At 44.5% G+C, this 24353-nt stretch overlaps 1 protein-coding gene across 1 annotated transcript in view; it reads left to right on the top strand.

Moving 5' to 3' along the window:
* Nucleotides 1-24353, top strand: part of LOC137543688 (ATP-dependent RNA helicase DDX25-like) — a 76484-nt gene that overhangs the window by 8690 nt on the left and 43441 nt on the right. Inside the window, exon 3 of the mRNA XM_068264811.1 lies at nt 368-470. Within this exon, the coding sequence (XP_068120912.1) occupies nt 368-470 (103 nt within the window). The remainder of the gene's footprint in view (nt 1-367; nt 471-24353) is intronic.

Genomic DNA, 24353 nt, shown 5'->3' with positions numbered 1-24353 from the left:
CTTTCCCCTGCCTCCCCTACAGTGTCCCTTTAAGCAAGATCTGACCTAAAGGTTCACATACCAAAAGGATGATTTAGCTGATGAGAGTTTGACACTTTGAGCCTAGAATATGGAACATTTTCACAATTTTCTAATGGTCTGAGATTGTGATTTGGGGGTTCTCATAAGCTGTAAACCATAATCATAAACATTATAACAAATAAAGGCTTGAAATATCTTGCAATGCATGTAATGAGTCTATTTCATACATTAGTTTCACCTTTTAAGTTGAATTATTGAACTAAATGGACTTTTGCACAATATTCTAATTTTTTGACCTTCACCTGTATATACCTGCAGCGTGACCTTTTTCTTTGCATCTTTGCAGCCCCCAGAATCTCATCGCCCAGAGCCAGTCTGGCACCGGTAAAACCGCGGCTTTTGTCCTCGCCATGCTCAGCCGTGTGGATCCAATGAAGAAGTATCCTCAGGTAGGGACAACAAGTCCGGGCACTTTATATATGCTTTATACTACTCCACGCTCTGTGTTGAGCATCCTGGGAAAAAGTGTGATTCACTGCAATTGTAATGCTGCACATCATCTGCTAAAGCACAGCAAGTTCAGTTACTCTGCCGGAACCCGCCGCACAACCAACATGTAGACGTGAATGCACCATCACCATATAATAGTGTTGCAATGTGATATTGTCCGTTGTGATGCACTGCAACTGATTTCAGCATTGCTTAGTGGTTATCACTCTTGCCTTGCAGCACTGGATTCCGGGATCATATCCCAGCCAGGGCACTATCTGCAAGGAGTTCTATGTTCTCCATTGTCTGTGTGGGTTTCCCCCGGGCACTCTGGTTTCCTCCCATATTCCAAAAACATACAGATAAATTTGGCTTCCCCTAAATTGGCTCTAGACTAGGCTAAGTCTATAGACATATGACTATGGTAGGGATTAGAGTGTGAGCTCCTCTGAGGACAGTCAGTGACATGACTATGTACTCTGTAATGTGCTGCAGAAGGTGTCAGTGCTATATAAATACATAATGATTATATTGTAGGACATTAGACTATGACTATGGTAGGATTAGAGTGTGAGCTCCTCTGAGGACAGTCAGTGACATGACTATGTACTCTGTAATGTGCTGCAGAAGATGTCAGTGCTATATAAACACATAATAATAATATGGTAGGACATTAGACTATGACTATGGTAGGATTAGAGTGTGAGCTCCTCTGAGGACAGTCAGTGACATGACTATGTACTCTGTAATGTGCTGCAGAAGATGTCAGTGCTATATAAATACATAATGATTATATTGTAGGACATTAGACTATGACTATGGTAGGATTAGAGTGTGAGCTCCTCTGAGGACAGTCAGTGACATGACTATGTACTCTGTAATGTGCTGCAGGAGATGTCAGTGCTATATAAATACATAATAATATGGTAGGACAGTACACTATGACTATGGTAGGATTAGAGTGTGAGCTCCTCTGAGGACAGTCAGTGACATGACTATGTACTCTGTAATGTGCTGCAGAAGATTTCAGTGCTATATAAATACATAATAATAATATGGTAGGACATTAGACTATGACTATGGTAGGATTAGAGTGTGAGCTCCTCTGAGGACAGTCAGTGACATGACTATGTACTCTGCAATATGCTGCAGAAGATGTCAGTGCTATATAAATACATAATAATAATATGGTAGGACATTAGGCTATGACTATGGTAGGATTAGAGTGTGAGCTCCTCTGAGGACAGTCAGTGACATGACTATGTACTCTGTAATGTGCTGCAGAAGATGTCAGTGCTATATAAATACATAATAATAATATGGTAGGACATTAGACATATGACTATGGTAGGGATTAGATTGTGAGCTCCTCTGAGGACAGTCAGTGACATGACTATGTACTCTGTAATGTGCTGCAGGAGATGCCACTGCTATATAAATACATAATAATAATATGGTAGGACATTAGACTATGACTATGGTAGGATTAGAGTGTGAGCTCCTCTGAGGACAGTCAGTGACATGACTATGTACTCTGTAATGTGCTGCAGAAGGTGTCAGTGCTATATAAATACATAATAATAATATGGTAGGACATTAGACTATGACTATGGTAGGATTAGATTGTGAGCTCCTCTGAGGACAGTCAGTGACATGACTATGTACTCTGTAATGTGCTGCAGGAGATGTCACTGCTATATAAATACATAATAATAATATGGTAGGACATTAGACATATGACTATGGTAGGGATTAGATTGTGAGCTCCTCTGAGGACAGTCAGTGACATGACTATGTACTCTGTAATGTGCTGCAGAAGGTGTCAGTGCTATATAAATACATAATAATAATATGGTAGGACATTAGACTATGACTATGGTAGGATTAGATTGTGAGCTCCTCTGAGGACAGTCAGTGACATGACTATGTACTCTGTACAGTGCTGCAGGAGATGTCAGTGCTATATAAATACATAATAATAATATGGTAGGACATTAGACTATGACTATGGTAGGATTAGAGTGTGAGCTCCTCTGAGGACAATCAGTGACATGACTATGTACTCTGTAATGTGCTGCAGGAGATGTCACTGCTATATAAATACATAATAATAATATGGTAGGACATTAGACTATGACTATGGTAGGATTAGATTGGGAGCTCCTCTGAGGACAGTCAGTGACATGACTATGTACTCTGTACAGTGCTGCAGGAGATGTCAGTGCTATATAAATACATAATAATAATATGGTAGGACATTAGACATATGACTATGGTAGGGATTAGATTGTGAGCTCCTCTGAGGACAGTCAGTGACATGACTATGTACTCTGTAATGTGCTGCAGAAGGTGTCAGTGCTATATAAATACATAATAATAATATGGTAGGACATTAGACTATGACTATGGTAGGATTAGATTGTGAGCTCCTCTGAGGACAGTCAGTGACATGACTATGTACTCTGTACAGTGCTGCAGAAGATGTCAGTGCTATATAAATACATAATAATAATATGGTAGGACATTAGGCTATGACTATGGTAGGATTAGAGTGTGAGCTCCGCTGAGGACAGTCAGTGACATGGCTATGTACTCTGTAATGTGCTGCAGAAGATGTCATTGCTATATAAATACATAATAATAATATGGTAGGACATTAGACTATGACTATGGTAGGATTAGAGTGTGAGCTCCTCTGAGGACAGTCAGTGACATGGCTATGTACTCTGTAATGTGCTGCAGGAGATGTCAGTGCTATATAAATACATAATAATAATATGGTAGGACATTAGACTATGACTATGGTAGGATTAGAGTGTGAGCTCCTCTGAGGACAATCAGTGACATGACTATGTACTCTGTAATGTGCTGCAGGAGATGTCACTGCTATATAAATACATAATAATAATATGGTAGGACATTAGACTATGACTATGGTAGGATTAGATTGGGAGCTCCTCTGAGGACAGTCAGTGACATGACTATATAATCTGTAATGTGCTGCAGAAGATGTCAGTGCTATATAAATACATAATATGGTAGGACATTAGGCTATGACTATGGTAGGATTAGAGTGTGAGCTCCTCTGAGAACAGTCAGTGACATGACTATGTACTCTGTACAGTGCTGCAGAAGATGTCAGTGCTATATAAATACATAATAATAATATGGTAGGACATTACACTATGACTATGGCAGGATTAGATTGTGAGCTCCTCTGAGGACAGTCAGTGACATGACTATGTACTCTGTAATGTGCTGCAGGAGATGTCAGTGCTATATAAATACATAATAATAATATGGTAGGACATTAGACATATGACTATGGTAGGGATTAGATTGTGAGCTCCTCTGAGGACAGTCAGTGACATGACTATGTACTCTGTAATGTGCTGCAGAAGATGTCAGTGCCATATAAATACATAATAATAATATGGTAGGACATTAGACTATGACTATGGTAGGATTAGAGTGTGAGCCCCTCTGAGGACAGTCAGTGACATGACTATGTACTCTGTAATGTGCTGCAGAAGATGTCAGTGCTATATAAATACATAATAATAATATGGTAGGACATTAGACTATGACTATGGTAGGGATTAGATTGTGAGCTCCTCTGAGGACAGTCAGTGACATGACTATGTACTCTGTAATGTGCTGCAGGAGATGCCAGTGCTATATAAATACATAATAATAATATGGTAGGACATTAGACTATGACTATGGTAGGATTAGAGTGTGAGCTCCTCTGAGGACAGTCAGTGACATGCCTATGTACTCTGTAATGTGCTGCAGAAGATGTCAGTGCTGTATAAATACATAATAATAATATGGTAGGACATTAGGCTATGACTATGGTAGGATTAGAGTGTGAGCTCCTCTAAGGACAGTCAGTGACATGGCTATGTACTCTGAAATGTGCTGCAGAAGATGTCAGTGCTATATAAATACATAATAATAATATGGTAGGATATTAGACTAGGACTATGGTAGGATTAGAGTGTGAGCTCCTCTAAGGACAGTCAGTGACATGACTATGTACTCTGTAATGTGCTGCAGGAGAGGTCAGTGCTATATAAATACATAATAATAATATGGTAGGACATTAGACTATGACTGTGGTAGGATTAGAGTGTGAGATCCTCTGAGGACAGTCAGTTACATGACTATGTACTCTGTAATGTGCTGCAGGAGAGGTCAGTGCTATATAAATACATAATAATAATATGGTAGGACATTAGACTATGACTATGGTAGGATTAGATTGTGAGCTCCTCTGAGGACAGTCAGTGACATGGCTATGTACTCTGTAATGTGCTGCAGAAGATGTCAGTGCTATATAAATACATAATAATAATATGGTAGGGCATTAGACTATGACTATGGTAGGATTAGATTGGGAGCTCCTCTGAGGACAGTCAGTGACATGACTATATAATCTGTAATGTGCTGCAGAAGATGTCAGTGCTATATAAATACATAATATGGTAGGACATTAGGCTATGACTATGGTAGGATTAGAGTGTGAGCTCCTCTGAGAACAGTCAGTGACATGACTATGTACTCTGTACAGTGCTGCAGAAGATGTCAGTGCTATATAAATACATAATAATAATATGGTAGGACATTACACTATGACTATGGCAGGATTAGATTGTGAGCTCCTCTGAGGACAGTCAGTGACATGACTATGTACTCTGTAATGTGCTGCAGGAGATGTCAGTGCTATATAAATACATAATAATAATATGGTAGGACATTAGACATATGACTATGGTAGGGATTAGATTGTGAGCTCCTCTGAGGACAGTCAGTGACATGACTATGTACTCTGTAATGTGCTGCAGAAGATGTCAGTGCCATATAAATACATAATAATAATATGGTAGGACATTAGACTATGACTATGGTAGGATTAGAGTGTGAGCTCCTCTGAGGACAGTCAGTGACATGACTATGTACTCTGTAATGTGCTGCAGGAGATGTCAGTGCTATATAAATACATAATAATAATATGGTAGGACATTACACTATGACTATGGTAGGATTAGAGTGTGAGCTCCTCTGAGGACAGTCAGTGACATGACTATGTACTCTGTAATGTGCTGCAGGAGATGCCAGTGCTATATAAATACATAATAATAATATGGTAGGACATTAGACTATGACTATGGTAGGATTAGAGTGTGAGCTCCTCTGAGGACAGTCAGTGACATGCCTATGTACTCTGTAATGTGCTGCAGAAGATGTCAGTGCTATATAAATACATAATAATAATATGGTAGGACATTAGGCTATGACTATGGTAGGATTAGAGTGTGAGCTCCTCTAAGGACAGTCAGTGACATGACTATGTACTCTGTAATGTGCTGCAGGAGATGTCAGTGCTATATAAATACATAATAATAATATGGTAGGACATTAGACTATGACTATGGTAGGGATTAGAGTGTGAGCTCCTCTGAGGACAGTCAGTGACATGACTATGTACTCTGTAATGTGCTGCAGGAGAGGTCAGCGCTATATAAATACATAATAATAATATGGTAGGACATTAGAATATGACTATGGTAGGATTAGATTGTGAGCTCCTCTGAGGACAGTCAGTGACATGGCTATGTACTCTGTAATGTGCTGCAGAAGATGTCAGTGCTATATAAATACATAATAATAATATGGTAGGGCATTAGACTATGACTATGGTAGGATTAGATTGTGAGCTCCTCTGAGGACAGTCAGTGACATGACTATGTACTCTGTAATGTGCTGCAGATGATGTCAGTGCTATATAAATACATAATAATAATATGGTAGGACAATACACTATGGCTATGGTAGGGATTAGATTGTGAGCTCCTCTGAGGACAGTCAGTGACATGACTATGTACTCTGTAATGTGCTGCAGAAGATGTCAGTGCTATATAAATACATAATAATAATATGGCAGGACATTAGACTATGGCTATGGTAGGATTAGAGTGTGAGCTCCTCTGAGGACAGTCAGTGACATGACTATGTACTCTGTAATGTGCTGCAGGAGATGTCAGTGCTATATAAATACATAATAATAATATGGTAGGACATTACACTATGACTATGGTAGGATTAGAGTGTGAGCTCCTCTGAGGACAGTCAGTGACATGACTATGTACTCTGTAATGTGCTGCAGAAGATGTCAGTGCTATATAAATACATAATAATAATATGGTAGGACATTAGACTAGGACTATGGTAGGATTAGAGTGTGAGCTCCTCTGAGGACAGTCAGTGACATGACTATGTACTCTGTAATGTGCTGCAGGAGATGTCAGTGCTATATAAATACATAATAATAATATGGTAGGACATTAGACTATGACTATGGTAGGATTAGAGTGTGAGCTCCTCTGAGGACAGTCAGTGACATGACTATGTACTCTGTACTGTGCTGCAGGAGATGTCAGTGCTATATAAATACATAATAATAATATGGTAGGACATTAGACTATGACTATGGTAGGATTAGATTGTGAGCTCCTCTGAGGACAGTCAGTGACATGGCTATGTACTCTGTAATGTGCTGCAGAAGATGTCAGTGCTATATAAATACATAATAATAATATGGTAGGACATTAGACTAGGACTATGGTAGGATTAGAGTGTGAGCTCCTCTGAGGACAGTCAGTGACATGACTATGTACTCTGTAATGTGCTGCAGAAGATGTCAGTGCTATATAAATACATAATAATAATATGGTAGGACATTACATTATGACTATGGTAGGGATTAGATTGTGAGCACCCCTGAGGACAGTCAGTGACATGACTATGTACTCTGTAATGTGCTGCAGAAGATGTCAGTGCTATATAAATACATAATAATAATAATATGGTAGGACATTACATTATGACTATGGTAGGATTAGATTGTGAGCACCCCTGAGGACAGTCAGTGACATGACTATGTACTCTGTAAGGTGCTGCAGGAGATGTCAGTGCTATATAAATACATAATAATAATATGGTAGGACATTAGACTATGACTATGGTATGATTAGAGTGTGAGCTCCTCTGAGGACAGTCAGTGACATGACTATGTACTCTGTAAGGTGCTGCAGGAGATGTCAGTGCTATATAAATACATAATAATAATATGGTAGGACATTACACTATGACTATGGTAGGATTAGAGTGTGAGCTCCTCTGAGGACAGTCAGGGACATGACTATGTACTCTGTAATGTGCTGCAGGAGATGTCAGTGCTATATAAATACATAATAATAATATGGTAGGACATTAGACTATGACTATGGTATGATTAGAGTGTGAGCTCCTCTGAGGACAGTCAGTGACATGACTATGTACTCTGTAAGGTGCTGCAGGAGATGTCAGTGCTATATAAATGCAAAATAATAATAAAGTATCCTAACATAGGAGTAGAAATTGATGTTGTGGTAATGCTGAAATTCAAGTAGTGATTCTAAAGCATACATGTCGAAATCTGGCCCTCAGAGCCATTAAATTTGGCCCTCAAGTTGTTTCCCCATGTTGCATTATGTATGGCCCACTCTAGATCACCAGGGAAGCTATATTGGATGTGAAGCCGTAGACCACCAGGGAAGACATATGGTGGAGGGAGAGGCAAAACACTAAACACTAGGGAACTGTATACGGGAGGGTGGGGAGATGTACTTGGGATTGTATTGTTTTTGCATATGTGCTCTGTAAGGCATTGTGGAAGATGCTGGTGCTATATAAATACTAAATAATATCAGGGTTTACTTTGTGAGCTCAAGCATTGAAAAGGGGTACATAACAATAGTGTTGTGTAACACTGGGCAACACAATGGCATAGTGGTTAGCGCTCTCGCCTTTTAGTCTCCGCTTCATATCCCAACCGGACACTCAACATCTTTGTATGTTCTACCTGTGTCTGCATGGGTTTCCCCCGGACACTCCGGTTTCCTCCCACATCCAAAAAACATACAGATAAGTTAATTGGCTTCCCCTAAATTGGCCCTAGACTATGATATACACTACACGATACATACATATGACTATGGTAGGGAATAGATTGTGAGCCCCTCTGAGGACAGTTAGTGACTAGACAATATACTCTGTACAGAGCTGCAGAAGATGTCAGCGCTATATAAATACTTAAATTAAAAAATAAATAAATAAACAAGAAATCTGCACTACATAATGTCTCAGTCAAGAAATTGGGTAGGGTGAGTTGGCTGTTGTGTAAGAGCACCACCTAGTGTGCTCTAAAGGTATTGTTCCCAGAGCCATGACACCAACATTGGCCTCAATTCACTAAGCTTATCTCCTGCCTTTAGTAACGTTTCTAGAGTAATCACCATGGTGATAAGGCATGTAGTATTCAGGAAACATTTTACCTCAGGCAAACCTAAAGTGAACTCTTCCATCTTTAACCACTTGACGACCGCCCATTGCCGATGGGCGGCGACAAAGCGGCACCCCCAGGACCACGTAACGCCGATCGGCAGCGGCTCCTGGGGGACTAGCTGGCCGGGAATCGTGCACTGGGATGCGAACGCATCCGCCGGCAATAGCCTCCGCCCACCCACGATGTCAACCCGCCGGCCGTTCGGAAGCGCCGGCGGGTTGTTAACCCCTGTTCTGCCGCATACAAAGTGTATTATACAGGCTGCCTCCTGCCCTGGTGGTCCCAGTGATGGAGGGACCACTAGGGCAGGAGGCAGCCCATGTAGTCTGCACCCAAGCACACTGATCCTGGCCCTCTTACCCCCTCAGACCACAGTTTGCACCCAATCACCCCCCTAATCACCCATCAATCACTCCCTGTCACTATCTGTCAATGCTATTTTTTCAATTATGTCCCAAACTGCCCCCTGGGGGCTCCTGATCACCCCCCCCCACACCCTCAGATCCTCCCCAGACCCACCCCCCTGTGTACTGTATACATCTATCCTCCCCTGTAATCACCCACTGATCACCTGTCAATCACCCCCTGTCACCGCCTGTCACTGCCACCCATCAGATCAGACCCTAACCTACCCCTTGCGGGCACCCAATTGCCCGCCCACACCCTCAGATCGCCCGCAGACCCACCCTCAGATCACCTCCCAAGTGCATTGTTTAAATCTGTTCTCCCTTCTAATGACCCACTGATCACCCATCAATCACTGTCACTGCTACCCATCAGATCAGACCCTCATCTGCCCCTTGTGGGCACCCAATTACCCGCCCACACCCTCAGATTGCCCTCAGACCCCCCCCCCCCATTATCATTTCCCCAGTGCATTGTTTACATCTGTTCTCCCCTCTAATCACCCACTGATCACCCATCAATCAGCCCCTGTCTCCACCTGTCACTGCTACCCGTCATACCCAACAGAACAGACCCTAATCTGCCCCTTGCGGGCACCCAATTACCCGCCCACACCCTTAGATCGCCCTCAGACCAAATCCCCCCCCCCCCCCGATCACCTCGCCAGTGCATTGTTTGCATCTATTCTCCCCTCTAATTACACCCTGATCAACTATCAATCACCCTGTCACCCCCTGTCAGCAACTGTCACTGCTGCCCATCGGATCGTACCCTAATCTTCCCCCTGCAGGCACCCAAACACCCGCCCACACCCTCAGATCACCCTGAACACCTCCCCAGTGCATTTTTTACATCTTTTCTCCCCTCTAATCACCCATCAGTCACCCATCATTCACCCCCTTCCACTGCTACCCATTATACCCATCAGATCAGACCCTCATCTGCCCCTAGGGCACCCAATCACCCGCCCACACCCTCAGGTCACCCTCAGACCCCCCCTGATCACCTCCCCAGTGCATTGCTTGCATCTATTTCCCCCTCTAATCACACCCTGAGACACCCATCAATCACCTCCTGTCACCCCCTAGCACACCTACCCATCAGATCAGGCCCTAATTTGCCCCGTGTGGGCTCCTGATCACTCGGCCAAACCCTCAGATCCCCCTCAGACCCCCTTCCGATCACCTTCCCAGTGCATTGATTGCATCTATTCTCCCCTCTAATCACCCCCTGAGACACCCATCAATAACCCCCTAGCACTCCTATCCATCAGATCAGGCCCTAATCTGCCCCCCTGCGGGCTTCTGATCACCCGTCCAAACCCACCCCACCACAGTGACAGAATTTTTTTTTCTGATCACTGCTGGTCTCTACGACTTAATTGTGGCTGAGTCCAACCGTTATGCCACACAATACGCAACCGTAAATCCAAGAAGCTACTATGCCCAGCCTTTTCAGTGGAAAACACTCCAAGTTTCCGAACTTAACATTTTTGTGGGCCTTCTCCTTAACATGGGTCTAGTCAAAAAGAATGTATTGCGGTCTTATTGGTCTACGCACCCAATACATCACATGCCCATGTTCTCTGCTGCCATGTCCAGGTCACGATTTGAGAACATCCTGCGTCCCTGCACTTCAGTGCCAATACAACCTGTCATCTAAGAAGCCACCCTGCTTATGACCGGTTCCACAAAATTCGGCCCCTCATAGACCACCTGTCATCAAAATTTGCAGATGCTTATACCCCTGAACAGGCATTTTGAGGCATTTGGTTTCCAGACTACTCCTCACAGTTTAGGGCCCCTAAAATGCCAAGGCCATATAGGAACCCCACAAGTGACCCCAATTTAGAAAGAAGACACCCCAGGTATGGGTATCGCCGCACTCAGAAGAAATAGTATAATGTGTTTTGGGGTGTATTTTTACACATACCCATGCTGGGTGGGAGAAATCTCTCTGTAAATGACATTTTTTTTTATTCTTTTTACACACAAATGTCCATTTACTGAGATATTGCTCCCACCCAGCATGGGCATGTGTAAAAATACACCCCAAAACACATTATACTACTTCTCCTGAGTACGGCAATACCACATGTTTGGCACTTTTTTGCAGCCTAGGTGCGCTAAGGGGCCCAAAGTCCTATGAGCACCTTTAGGCTTTACAGGGGTGCTTACAATTAGGCACCCCCCAAAATGCCAGGACAGTAAACACACCCCACAAATGACCCCATTTCGGAAAGTAGACATCCCAAACTATTCAGAGAGGGGCATGGTGAGTCCGTGGCAGATGTCATTTTTTTTGGGTCACAAGTTAAAAGAAATGGAAACTTTTTTTTTTATTTTTTTGTCACAAAGTGTCATTTTCCGCTAACTTGTGACAAAAAATAAAATCTTCTATGAACTTACCATGCCACTTAGTGAATACTTTGGGATGTCTTCTTTCCAAAATGGGGTCATTTGGGGGGTATTTATACTATCCTGGAATTCTAGCACCTCATGAAACCCGACAGGTGCGCAGAAAAGTCAGAGATGCTTCAAAATGGGAAAATTCACTTTTTGCACCATAGTTTGTAAATGCTATAACTTTTACCCAATCCAATAAATATACACTTATTGGATTGTTTTTTTTTTTTTCAAAGACATGTAGCACAATAAATTTGGACAAAAATGTATATAGAAATGTTACTTTATTTGAAAAATGTCAGCACAGAAAGTTAAAAAAAAACAACATTTTTTTGACAAAATTCATGTCTTTTTTTGATGAATATAATAAAAACTAAAAATCACAGCAGCAATCAAACAGCACCAAAATAAAGCTGTATTAGTGACAAGAAAAGGAGGTAAAAATCATTTAGGTTGTAGGTTGTATGACCAAGCAATAAACCGTTAAAGCTGCAGTCGTCTGAATGAAAAAGTGTCTGGTCCTTAAAGTGACACTTAAAGGGATACTGTAGGGGGGTCGGGGGAAAATGAGTTGAACTTACCCGGGGCTTCTAATGGTCCCCCGCAGACATCCTGTGTTGGTGCAGCCACTCACCGATGCTCCGGCCCCGCCTCCAGTTCACTTCTGGAATTTCTGACTTTAAAGTCAGAAAACCACTGCGCCTGCGTTGCCGTGTCCTCGATCCTGCTGATGTCACCGAGAGCGCACAGCGCAGGCCCAGTAAGGTCTGTGTCTGCGCAGTACACTCCTGGTGACATCAGCGGGAGTGAGGACGTGGCAACGCAGGCGCAGTGGTTTTCTGACTTTAAAGTCAGAAATTCCAGAAGTGAACTGGAGGCGGGGCCGGAGCATCGGTGAGTGGCTGCGCCAACACAGGATGTCTGCGGGGGACCATTAGAAGCCCCGGGTAAGTTCAACTCATTTTCCCCCGACCCCCTACAGTATCCCTTTAAGTCAGAAAAAAAAAAGAGTTTTACTCACCTGGGGCTTCTACCAGCCCCTTGCAGCAGTCCTCGGCCTCGCAGCCACTCACTAATCCTCTGGTCCCCCGCTGCCAGCTAGTTTGGTTTTTGCCGTCAGGACTGGCCACGCGTAGCTTTTTCCGCATTTCCGACTGCAATTCGCGCTATTGCGGGCCGCAACGCGTACAAAAATATGTGTTGTCGCATATCTATGCGTTCGTAATGCGGCAATACGTATTTTTGTACGCCTTGCGGCCCGCAATAGCGCTAATTACAGTCAGGAATGCGGAAAAAGCTACGCGTGGCCAGTCCTGACGGGCCTGTCGGCAAAAATGAAACTAGCTGGCAGCGGAGGACCAGAGGATTAGTGAGTGGCTGCGAGGGCACAGGACTGCTGCAGGGGGCTGGTAGAAGCCCCAGGTGAGTAAAACTCTTTTTTTTTTTCTGGCTTAAAGGATACCACAACTGACATGTTGCATAATGAGATAGACATGGGTATGTACAGTGCCAGGCACACAAATAACTATGCTGTGTTCCTTTTTTTATTTCTCTGCCTGAAAGAGGTAAATATCAGGTATGTAAGTGGCTGACTCAGTCCTGACTCAGACAGGAATTGACTACAGTGTGACCTTCACTGATAAGAAATTCCAACTATAAAACACTTTCCTAGAAGAAAATGGCTTCTGAGAGCAAGAAAGAGATAAAAAAGGGGGAAATTCTTATCAGTGAAGGTCACACTGTAGTCACTTCCTGTCTGAGTCAGGACTGATTCAGCCACTTACATACCTGATATTTACCTCTTTCAGGCAGAGAAAGAAAAAAAAGGAACACAGCATAGTTATTTGTGTGCTAGGCACTGTACATACCCATGTCTATCTCATTATGCCACATGTCAGTTGTGGTATCCTTTAAGTGTCTCTTTAAGGGGTTTTATGACTGCAGTCCTTAAAGGACTTACGAGCCCAAATAGCCAAAAAAAGATAAGTAACTTAATCAGTTTTAAATTCACGGAGGACGCCGTCCGCGCCCTCCGTGCAGTTCCGCCGGGTCCCCGCAGTGCGATAGCCCCCCGTGCCGCTCCCGACCCCACAGACGGGGTCGGGCTCCCCTTCCTCTCCTAAGATGGCTGCCGGAGCCGACCGCGGCTGCGCAGTCCGCATACGCGTTAGTGCGGCTGCGCAGCTCTAGGGCCTCCCTCCTCGATCCACGCTACTGTGCGGGGGGGGGGGGGGGGGAGGGCCCTAGAGCTGCGCAGCCACACTAACATTTAAAACTGATTAAGGTACTTATCTTTTTTTTGCTATTTGGGCTCGTAGGTCCTTTAAGTGGTTAAAATACCTCTTCAATCCTTAAAATACCGCCAGAATTCTAAAGTTAAAGACAGGCTGCATGTGAGAATAACTACAGAGGAGGTAACTTAAGGACTGAAGTTGTCAGAAAATCTCATATTAATGCAGAGAAATAATCCCCATCTTGCTTTAAACTGATTATATATGTGTTAAAATGTTTTGCAGATTTATTTGAGTTAATTTCATAATTATAAGCAGAGTTCTTCTTTGATCAGTTAGATTGTTGGTTAGAGTAATTTTTAATGTCATTGTCTGCAGTAATTTTTAATGTCATTTTCTGCTGTGAGCTGTTTTGTTCCTAGTACAAGGTTACATTTATATTAAGATAGCGCTGGAGAAATGTTCTGACTATATTCAGTTTTTTTTTGCAATGCGGTTATGCAAGGACACACACACACACACACACACACACACACTCACACTCACGTGCGCACACACACACACACACACACACACACACACAGACACACAGACACACACACACACACACACACACACACACACATGTACACACACACGCACACACACACACACATGTACACACACACACACACACATGTACACACACACACATGTACACACACACACATGTGCGCGCACACACACACACACGTACACACACACACACACACACACACTCACACATGTACACACACACACACACATGTACACACACACACACACTCACACTCACGTGCGCACACACGCACGCACGCACACACACACACACACACACACGTACACACACACACACACACGTACACACACACACACACACACACACTCACACATGTACACACACACACACACACATGTACACACACACACACACTCACACTCACGTGCGCACACACACACACACGCACGCACGCACACACACACACACACTCACACATGTACACACACACACACACACGTACACACACACTCACACTCACACGCACGCACGCACGCACGCACACACACACGCACACACACATGTACACACACACACACACACACACACACACGTACACACACACACACACACGTACACACACACACACACACACGCACACACACACACACATGTACACACACACATGTACACACACACACACACTCACACTCACGTGCGCACACACACACACACGCACGCACGCACACACACACACACACACACTCACACATGTACACACACACACACACACATGTACACACACACACACACTCACACTCACGTGCGCACACACGCACGCACGCACGCACGCACACACACACACACACACACACACACACACCTGACATCAGTGTCACTTGCACAACTCAGCAGCACAGACACTTGTAATTGCAGAAGATTCATACATGTCTTAGATTTGGTAATTAAAATAATCTGATTGGCTGTAGGTTTTTTTGTTTGAGAATTAAATCAAACTTTGTTTTATGTAAAGACATGCACGCATGCGCGCACACACTCTACAGACCATCAGATTGTTTTACATTCCAAACCTCCAGAAATGCGTACATCTTGTGGTACTACAAGTTCCAGCATAACCTTGTTATTACTGGCTAAGCATGCTTGGCCCTATATACATCATAATCAGTGTTAAGCCCACATGTTGCCATTATCCTCTGCTACACACACCTGAAATTTGGGGTCTCTGGGGCGAAGGGCCCCAGAGATACAGCCTCCCAAAGAGTGGGAACCTGGATCAGGAAATGTGCTCCACAGTGCCACCTCTGTCTGTGAAGTGCTGTAAATCCTCTAATTATCCTCTAATTAGGCAGATACTCAATTCTCCCCCTGGTGGCCACAGGTGGAAATGCATCTAAAGTGGGGTGGGGAGAGAGTGCAATATTGGCATCTAGTGGCCACAATTGGTAAAACAGTTATCCTAGCCTGCAATCAGCTGCAATCACTCTTACACGTTCTGATGGGTTGAGGACTTCAATGATTCCTCAAAAAAAGCTATTTTACTGTAAGTTTCACATGCAACCATCTCTAGTAATTATAGAGAATTGACAGCAAAGGGAAAATACCCAATCATCATGAGATGTGTTGAGCCATTGACTGCCTTTCCACACAAGTTAACTTTAATGCCACCCCATTCCAAATTCAAAGGTTTTTATATTTTATTTATATAACAACAATCATTTAAAGGACAACTGAAGAGAAAGGTATATGGAGGCTGCCATGTTTATTTCCTTGTAAGCAATACCAGTTGCCTGGCCGTCCTGCTGATCCTCTGCCTCTAATAAATTTAGCCATAGACCCTGAACAAGCATGCAGCAGATCAGGTTAGCTGCATGCTTGTTTCTGGTGTTATTCAGACACTACTGCAGCCATAATGAAATATGTGCCATATGCTTGAGATGATTACAGAAGTATATGCTTAGTGATTAGGAATGAGTTGGTTGCAGTCACTTTCCTCCTTTATTGTACATGCACTCAAATAGGTTAGCTCTCCTGATGATATTGTTTATGAACAACTTTAGGACCGCCTCATTCCAATGGGCGTGACCGCGGCACCAGCCCCAGGACCGCCTAACGCCAATTGGCGTCAAGTCCTGGGGCTGCAGTTTGCAGGAGGTCGCCCACAGGCTGCGCGTGCATCTCCTGCTTGGGGGGGTGGAGCTCCGACCCCTCTTCAGTCTCCAAGCAGCGAGACTGTTAGACAGCGTGATCGCCGTCTATTTACATGTACAGCGCTGCACACACACACACACACACCACAGACGCTAGGCCGGTTTTATGCTGATATTAATCCTGAATAGAGATCATGTATGGTGATCATAGATTTATTAATTAATGAGTTGATCAATGATAGACTTATATAATAAGGTGAATAAGTTTGTTTTCTATATATTTTAGCATGTATTAAAACAGATGGCTGTTTGTTATGAATACAAAAGCAAACCAATAAGCCATGTGAACAAGACAGTACAACCTGTGACCACAGGGGGTGGGGGGCGTTCAGGAAATCCCTGTTAATTAATGATGTTACATAAGAACACGCCAAGTTCCTAAGAATAGGTTAAGAACATACGCATATATCTTGGCATCCATCAGATTCAGGAAGATGTAAAAGAACACCATTTGTGTCAACAATTGTCATAAGTTCTAAAGAAAATATGATGTAATGCTTAGAAAAGGCGCAGATTACTTACGTTAATAAGCCAAGTAGCGTCATATATGTACACACCTGCTCAGATAACCCGCTACTTCAAAATGTTAGAATGTACCAGCTAAAAATAAGTTTGAGTTTTATGCCTCCATGTAAAATCCCCTAACAGACGCCATCTTAGAAAAATGACAATAAAAAGGCCTGGCAGGCTAGCATATATCATCATCGAGCCTGAAACTCTACTGAGATCGATTGAGGCCTATGATACTGCCTTCCACTGTGATTCTAGAACCCAAGAGAGGTAATATGTGTCACAGGGCCCCTAGTGGTGGGAACGCAAATTCCTTCCAATCGGTTTCAGCACACGGATCATGCAAGCTGTGGTCGCGATCAATGGGCAGAAACCGACGGAATTTGGGCAGTAGCCCGAGTAGAAGGGAGCCTGTGTTTTACGGTGATTACAACTTACACACTATTTCAGTAGTAGCAGTAGGGTATTGTACCGTGTTAGCCATCAGTAAAAGCAAGAAGTTTTAAATCAGGATGATACCATTTATTGGCTAACTACAAAGAATAAGAATAAGCAAGCTTCCGGCCTTGCAGCCTTCGTCAGGTTTATATCCTGTTAGTTTGCAAGCTGGTGGTACAGACAGCTTATATATGTTACGGCCAGAACCCGAAGTTTGGCCAGAACTAGAAGTGGCTGGCCACTTCGGGTTCTGGCTGGCCAATGTGCGAACTGGCCGCTGCGCTGCGGCCAATGTGAGAAATGCAACAATTCCTGTAAGGTTAATGGGATGTTGTGGCCGCAGCGCAGCGGGCAAATGTATCACACATCTTTACTTTATTCAATGACATTAAGCCGCCCGGCTTTTTCTCTGCCTCTCTCCTCCCCCCCCCCCCCCCCCCCCGCCTCTCTCTCTTCTTCTCTTATGGGCAGCCGGGCGGGGACACGCGTGTCCCTCCGGAGTCGTTCGTCGCGGCAGGGGAATCCTGCCGTTCTTGCAGAGCGGGTGCTGGCAGAAGCGATGTCTGCAGCCTCCCCGCTCTGCTCTCCTGCCGCGACGAACGACTCTCCTGGACACGCGTGTCCCCCGCCCGGCTGCCCATAAGAGAAGGAAGAGAGAGAGGCGAGGGGAGGAGAGAGAGGCGAGGGGAAGAGAGAAAGCGGGGAAAAAGCCGGTCGGCTTAATGTCATTGAATAAAGTAAAGATGTGTGATACATTTGCCCGCTGCGCTGCGGCCACAACATCCCATTAACTTTACAGGAATTGTTGCATTTCTCACATTGGCCGCAGCGCAGCGGCCAGTTCGCACATTGGCCGGCCAGAACCCGAAGTGGTCGGCCACTTCTAGTTCTGGCCAAACTTCGGGTTCTGGCCGTAACATATACATGCAACATCAAAAAGGGAAAACAGATATTTTTTTCAAGCATAAATACATCATTAAGATGCCTTAATAGAAACAGACCATCTAAATGGGGTAAGATAAGGATCCTTGTTTACTTTATTGCTCACAGACCTGGTATTAGGATTGACCCAGAGGTATCGTAAATTCCTAGTTCACAAGCTCAGCTAGAGTGGCTGAGACAGTTCATATATCATCAATCTCATACCAATATAGAAAGTTGTTGTCCTTATTCAGACCCTTCTGCACAGCTTTGAAACAATTTATAAATTTTGTTTCTGCTATTAATCGGTCATTTGACGTTTTGAAGCCACCCTTCAGGGCAGTGACACGAAGATCATCCATGCTGTGTCCGTTGGACCGTAAGTGTGTAGCAACTGGGAGTCCAGATTTGGTATCATTAATAGTGTGCCTGTGTCCATTCATACGTTTGCGCAGAGTTTGTCCAGTTTCTCCCACATACAGAACATTGGGGCATTTAGCACACATGATCAGATATACCAGATTGGTGGACCCACAAGAAAATTTACCTTGTATTCTGTACTCCTGTTGTGAACCTGGTATCGTTACCCTGTCAGTGGAGTAAATGTGTCTGCAGGTCCCACATATTTTTTGTCGGCAGGGTGATGTTCCGTTTTGTTGAGGCCTATTCAAAGAGCTCCTGACAATCATCTGTTTTAGATTGTGTGGTTGCCGATATGACAAGAGTGGAGGTTTAGGGAATATCGTTCTCAGTCTGTGATCCTTGTGTAAAATGGGATGAAGTTCCTTAGCAATCCTCCTTAAGATTTCCAGGTGTGGGTTGTAGGTGACAACCAAAGGGACACGTTCCTCTTTCTGGTTTTGCTTATATTTCAGGAGTTCAGTCCTGGGGATGTTGCTGGCTTTCCTGATTTGGGCCTCAGCCATGGGAGGACTGTAACCTTGTTTAATGAAAGTGTTCTTAAGGTGATCCAGGTGCTTGTCTCTGTCCATCCTGTCAGAACAAATCCGGTTGTACCTTATAGCTTGGCTGTAAATTATAGAGTTCTTAATGTGCTTGGGATGAAAACTGCCATATCTTAGGTATGTGGGACGGTCTGTAGGTTTGCGATACGCAGAGGTTTGTATGTTGTTACCCCTGATGTATATGGTGGTGTCCAGAAAGTTAATCTCTGTGTGAGAGTAGGTAAGTTTCAATTTGATTGTAGGATGGAAGGCATTGAAGTTCCTGTGGAACTGGAGAAGATCATCCTCACTTGCGGACCAGATGAATAAAATATCATCAATGAAGCGGAAGTAGGCCAAGGGTTTTATGCCACATGCATTGAGGTATTCCTCTTCGATTTTGGCCATGAATAGATTTGCATACTGTGGAGCGAATCGCGAACCCATTGCCACGCCCATCTGCTGTAAATAGAGGTCCTGTCCAAAAGTGAAATAATTATGAGTGAGAATGAATTTGATCAGTCCAGTAATGGGCTTTACAGGTATGCCCTGACCCTGAAGATATTTACGGCAGGCCGCAATACCATCATCATGGGGAATGTTCGTGTACAGGGACTCCACGTCCATCGTGGCCAGTATGGTTCCCTCAGGTACTGGGCCGATGGCTGTCAGTTTGTTCAGGAGGTGGGTGGTATCCTGTAAGTAGCTGGGTCTTTTACAGACAAGAGGTTTCAAGATGTTTTCCAGCCACCCTGAGATGTTCTCTGTAAGAGTTCCGCTCCCTGAGATTATGGGCCTGCCTGGGTTTCCCTCTTTGTGGATCTTGGGAAGCATGTAAAAGCAGGCTGTTCTGGGCTCTTCAGGGATAAGGGTCCTTACATGTAGTCTGATGTTTGCAGGCAATCTGTTAACCATCCTATTAAGTGCCATCCTGTAGCCTTTTGTGGGGTCCCCCTGTAATTTGGCATAGTGAGCGGTATTGGATAATTGTCTTTGTGCCTCCTGGATGTAGTCACTGGTGTTCATTATGACTATGGCACCACCTTTATCCGCTGGTTTAATAATAATGTCCTTATTCTCCTTAAGGGATCTGATGGCCTGTCGCTCCTGTGGTGTTACGTTCTGGGCCAGTGTCTTTCTTTTACTCAGGATCCTGTCAGAGATTCTGCGTCTGAATTTGTTTATGTATTTATCCAGGGCCGGGTTTTTTCCTTCTTTGGGGGTCCATCTTTTTTTCTTTTTTTTCTTTTTAGATCTGGTGCGTTTTGGTCCATTATCCATTGTATCACAGGCTTCCTTATCATGGTAGTGTTCCTTGAGTCGCAGCTTTCTGAAAAATTCCTCCATATCTCCACAGAGTGCAATCCTGTCTATGGGTCTCACAGGGCAGAATGACAGGCCTTTGGAGAGTACTGACATTTCAGCTTCAGTAGCCTGATAAGAGGAAAGATTCATTACACCTGTGGGTTGCTCTTTTTCTGCTGCTTGTGCATCCAGGCGTCCACTCTTAATTCTAAGTCTCTGAAGTTTTTTCTTTTTGTTGTTAATTAGGAATCTCTGTAGTTTCACATAGAAGGTCTGTAGTTGATCCCATGTATATCCAGTGTGGTCATCATTCAGAGACAGTTTCAGGCTCTGTATCTCATCCTTTGTAATCCTCTTACGGTATTTCAGGGTATAACTGCCACCACTTCTGATTTCCTGGGCCAGAAGCACCCACTAACTAGCCATTTCTAGACCTGCAATTAAAACGGTTAAACACTCTATTCTGTCTAGCTAACAACAATACAATAGTAGCGTCTCTCCAGAAGTCTGGATTAGGTTTCTGTGTATAGCTGAATAATAGGGTAGCTGAATAATAAAAGGACGTTTGAACGTCGTTTATTAAATATGCAATATGAATAATTTATATATACAGAAAATTATTAAAATCAACAATTATTGAGACATTAGATAATGCAGTATGAAAAGAAAAGGATAAAATACTTAGGTTCATGGAAGATGTCCTTTTGTGGGAAAACTTGTAAAGTTCAGTTTCAGTTTCAGCAAAGTTCAAAGTCCAAACAAAATGGCTACCACTTGTTCCTCAAAGTGGCAGCAGCTTTCATGAAGGTGGACAATGGAGGAATGAGGTCCGCCTGCCGGCCAGGTGCTTTTGATGAAGCTTGCTCAGGGGTGTAGCAATGCCCGCCCCCTCTGAATTACCCACTAATGACAGTTCATTTCCTCTGAGAGATTTTAGGTTTAAACTTATAGAATGCCATAACTCATTAACGATACATGTCATATTTAGGTGGATAACAGATTCATACTTGTTGGAAAATACAGATTAATATGATATCACACGTGACTTGGGTAGCTTCTCAGGTTCCTGAGAAGATTCATACCACAATAACTGGACGAGGTATTGCCATGAATGTTATATCAGCGCGTTGGGCAGACTTTCACGAATAAGACTATATGAATTTTATAGCTGTGCGATGTACGGTCTCAATATAATAGGTAAGAAACCATACATCACATGCATTCATATCTGTCCTTAGCGGTGCCCAGAAGTCTGTGTGAAAGCATGTTTTGAATAGCCTCCTGCTGTGAGTAGCTTCCTGGCGAAGCTCGCAAGTGGGCGGGCGCAACGCGTCGATGGGCGGGTGCAAATCCCGCGGCCTTGAACGCTCCTAACTTTCGGCAGCAGCTGCAGCAGCGTGACTGGAGGTCGGCGTCTGCTCCCCGAGAAGGCTCCTGCGGACTGGGTTGAGCGAGACAGCCGACCACCGAGACTGGTTACTTGGGTGATGCCCTAGCACCTCATAGCAGCCCTATTGATGGCGAAATCCGGAGTTGAGACGGAAATCGATAGGACCTAAAGCTTATGGTGAGATCATTCCATACAAACGACCTAGCACGTCACTGCAGCATTTCAAGCTGAAGTTGTTCAACTATTTATACCTACACTCAACCTGTCTCCCCCTCTCTGAAGATAAGGACAGTTGGTACCGGTACCAGAAGGGGGTATGATTGTATGAGTGTTTATGGTGTGAATTTTGAGTGAGCGCTCTATCATGGCCGTGTTTTAAATGATTTTAATTGGTTGGTCTGCAGTTGACATGTGAATTCCAAATAAAGCAAATTTTGTAATTTTCTATACCTATGAGAGACCAGAAATTATTTATCTATACTAGCTTCCTGGCTCTCCCTGTATGAAAAGGGCTCACCAAATGGTGGGAAATTGACATCTGCCTGAGGTAATTAAAAATAAACATTCTCCTGGACACAAGCCTGGACCAAGCTAATTACCAAATCAAAAGACATCCTGCAGCTAAGTACTGCTAGCTCTCTGCTGAGGAAAGAGAGAGCCCAGATTGACTGCAGATGCTCCTACACAACCAATCTAGATTCTATCGATTTTAATCGTAATCGATGCAGAGAATCGATTGCGATCACATGTTCTGTACGGGCGGTTCAAGGACGTGGCTGCGGCTACGCAACCGTCCGTCACAATATACATTATTCTTGGTGAATTTATTGACAATAGCTTATATAAACATTAAAGACTTGTCATTTCAAACTTCAGCAGTTTTTTAAGTTTTTTAGATTTTTTTTTTATGCTTTACTTCATATACAATCAGTAAGCATTACTATTTAAATGCAATTGCAAGCTTAGGGACAACTACCTAGCTTTGATTGATTAAGAGATATCTACTTAAAGTTCTTTATATAAGAATAGAACTCTATATGTCATTTTTTAAAGAGAACCCGAGGTGGGATTTAATGATGTTAGTGGGGCACAGAGGCTGGTTTTGCACACTATCACCAGCCTCTGTTGCCCTATGGTGTGCCTCCAGGACCCCCCTGCGCTCTGCTGTCCCCTCCGCCGTGCTAGCGACACACAGCGTGTAGCCAGCACGCTGTTTACTTACTCCCAATCAGCGGGAGGGAAGGGACGCGGGCGGGTAGCGCCGATACAGAGGAGGCGGGGGAGCGGCGCTGACAGACAGTCACAAGTAAACAGCGTGCTGGCGACACACTGTGTGTTGGTAGCATGGCGGTGGGGACAGCAGAGCGCAGGGGGGTCCTGGGGGCACACCATAGGGCAACAGAGGCTGGTGTCCCCTCCGCTCTGCTGTCCCCTCCGCCGTGCTAGCGACACACAGCGTGTAGCCAGCACACTGTTTACTTACTCCCAATCAGCGGGAGGGAAGGGACGCGGGCGGGTAGCGCCGATACAGAGGAGGCGGGGGAGCGGCGCTGACAGACAGTCACAAGTAAACAGCGTGCTGGCAACACACTGTGTGTTGGTAGCATGGCGGTGGGGACAGCAGAGCGCAGGGGGGTCCTGGGGGCACACCATAGGGCAACAGAGGCTGGTGTCCCCTCCGCTCTGCTGTCCCCTCCGCCATGCTAGCGACACACAGCGTGTAGCCAGCACGCTGTTTACTTACTCCCAATCAGCGGGAGGGAAGGGACGCGGGCGGGTAGCGCCGATACAGAGGAGGCGGCGGAGCGGCGCTGACAGACAGTCACAAGTAAACAGCGTGCTGGCGACACACTGTGTGTTGGTAGCATGGCGGTGGGGACAGCAGAGCGCAGGGGGGTCCTGGGGGCACACCATAGGGCAACAGAGGCTGGTGTCCCCTCCGCTCTGCTGTCCCCTCCGCCGTGCTAGCGACACACAGCGTGTAGCCAGCACGCTGTTTACTTACTCCCAATCAGCGGGAGGGAAGGGACGCGGGCGGGTAGCGCCGATACAGAGGAGGCGGGGGAGCGGCGCTGACAGACAGTCACAAGTAAACAGCGTGCTGGCGACACACTGTGTGTTGGTAGCATGGCGGTGGGGACAGCAGAGCGCAGGGGGGTC

The sequence above is a fragment of the Hyperolius riggenbachi genome, unplaced genomic scaffold, assembly GCF_040937935.1.
Source record: "Hyperolius riggenbachi isolate aHypRig1 unplaced genomic scaffold, aHypRig1.pri scaffold_166, whole genome shotgun sequence".
Classification (NCBI taxonomy): domain Eukaryota; kingdom Metazoa; phylum Chordata; class Amphibia; order Anura; family Hyperoliidae; genus Hyperolius; species Hyperolius riggenbachi.
Note: the sequence above shows the minus strand (reverse complement) of the source record. Positions and strands in the feature narration are given on the sequence as shown.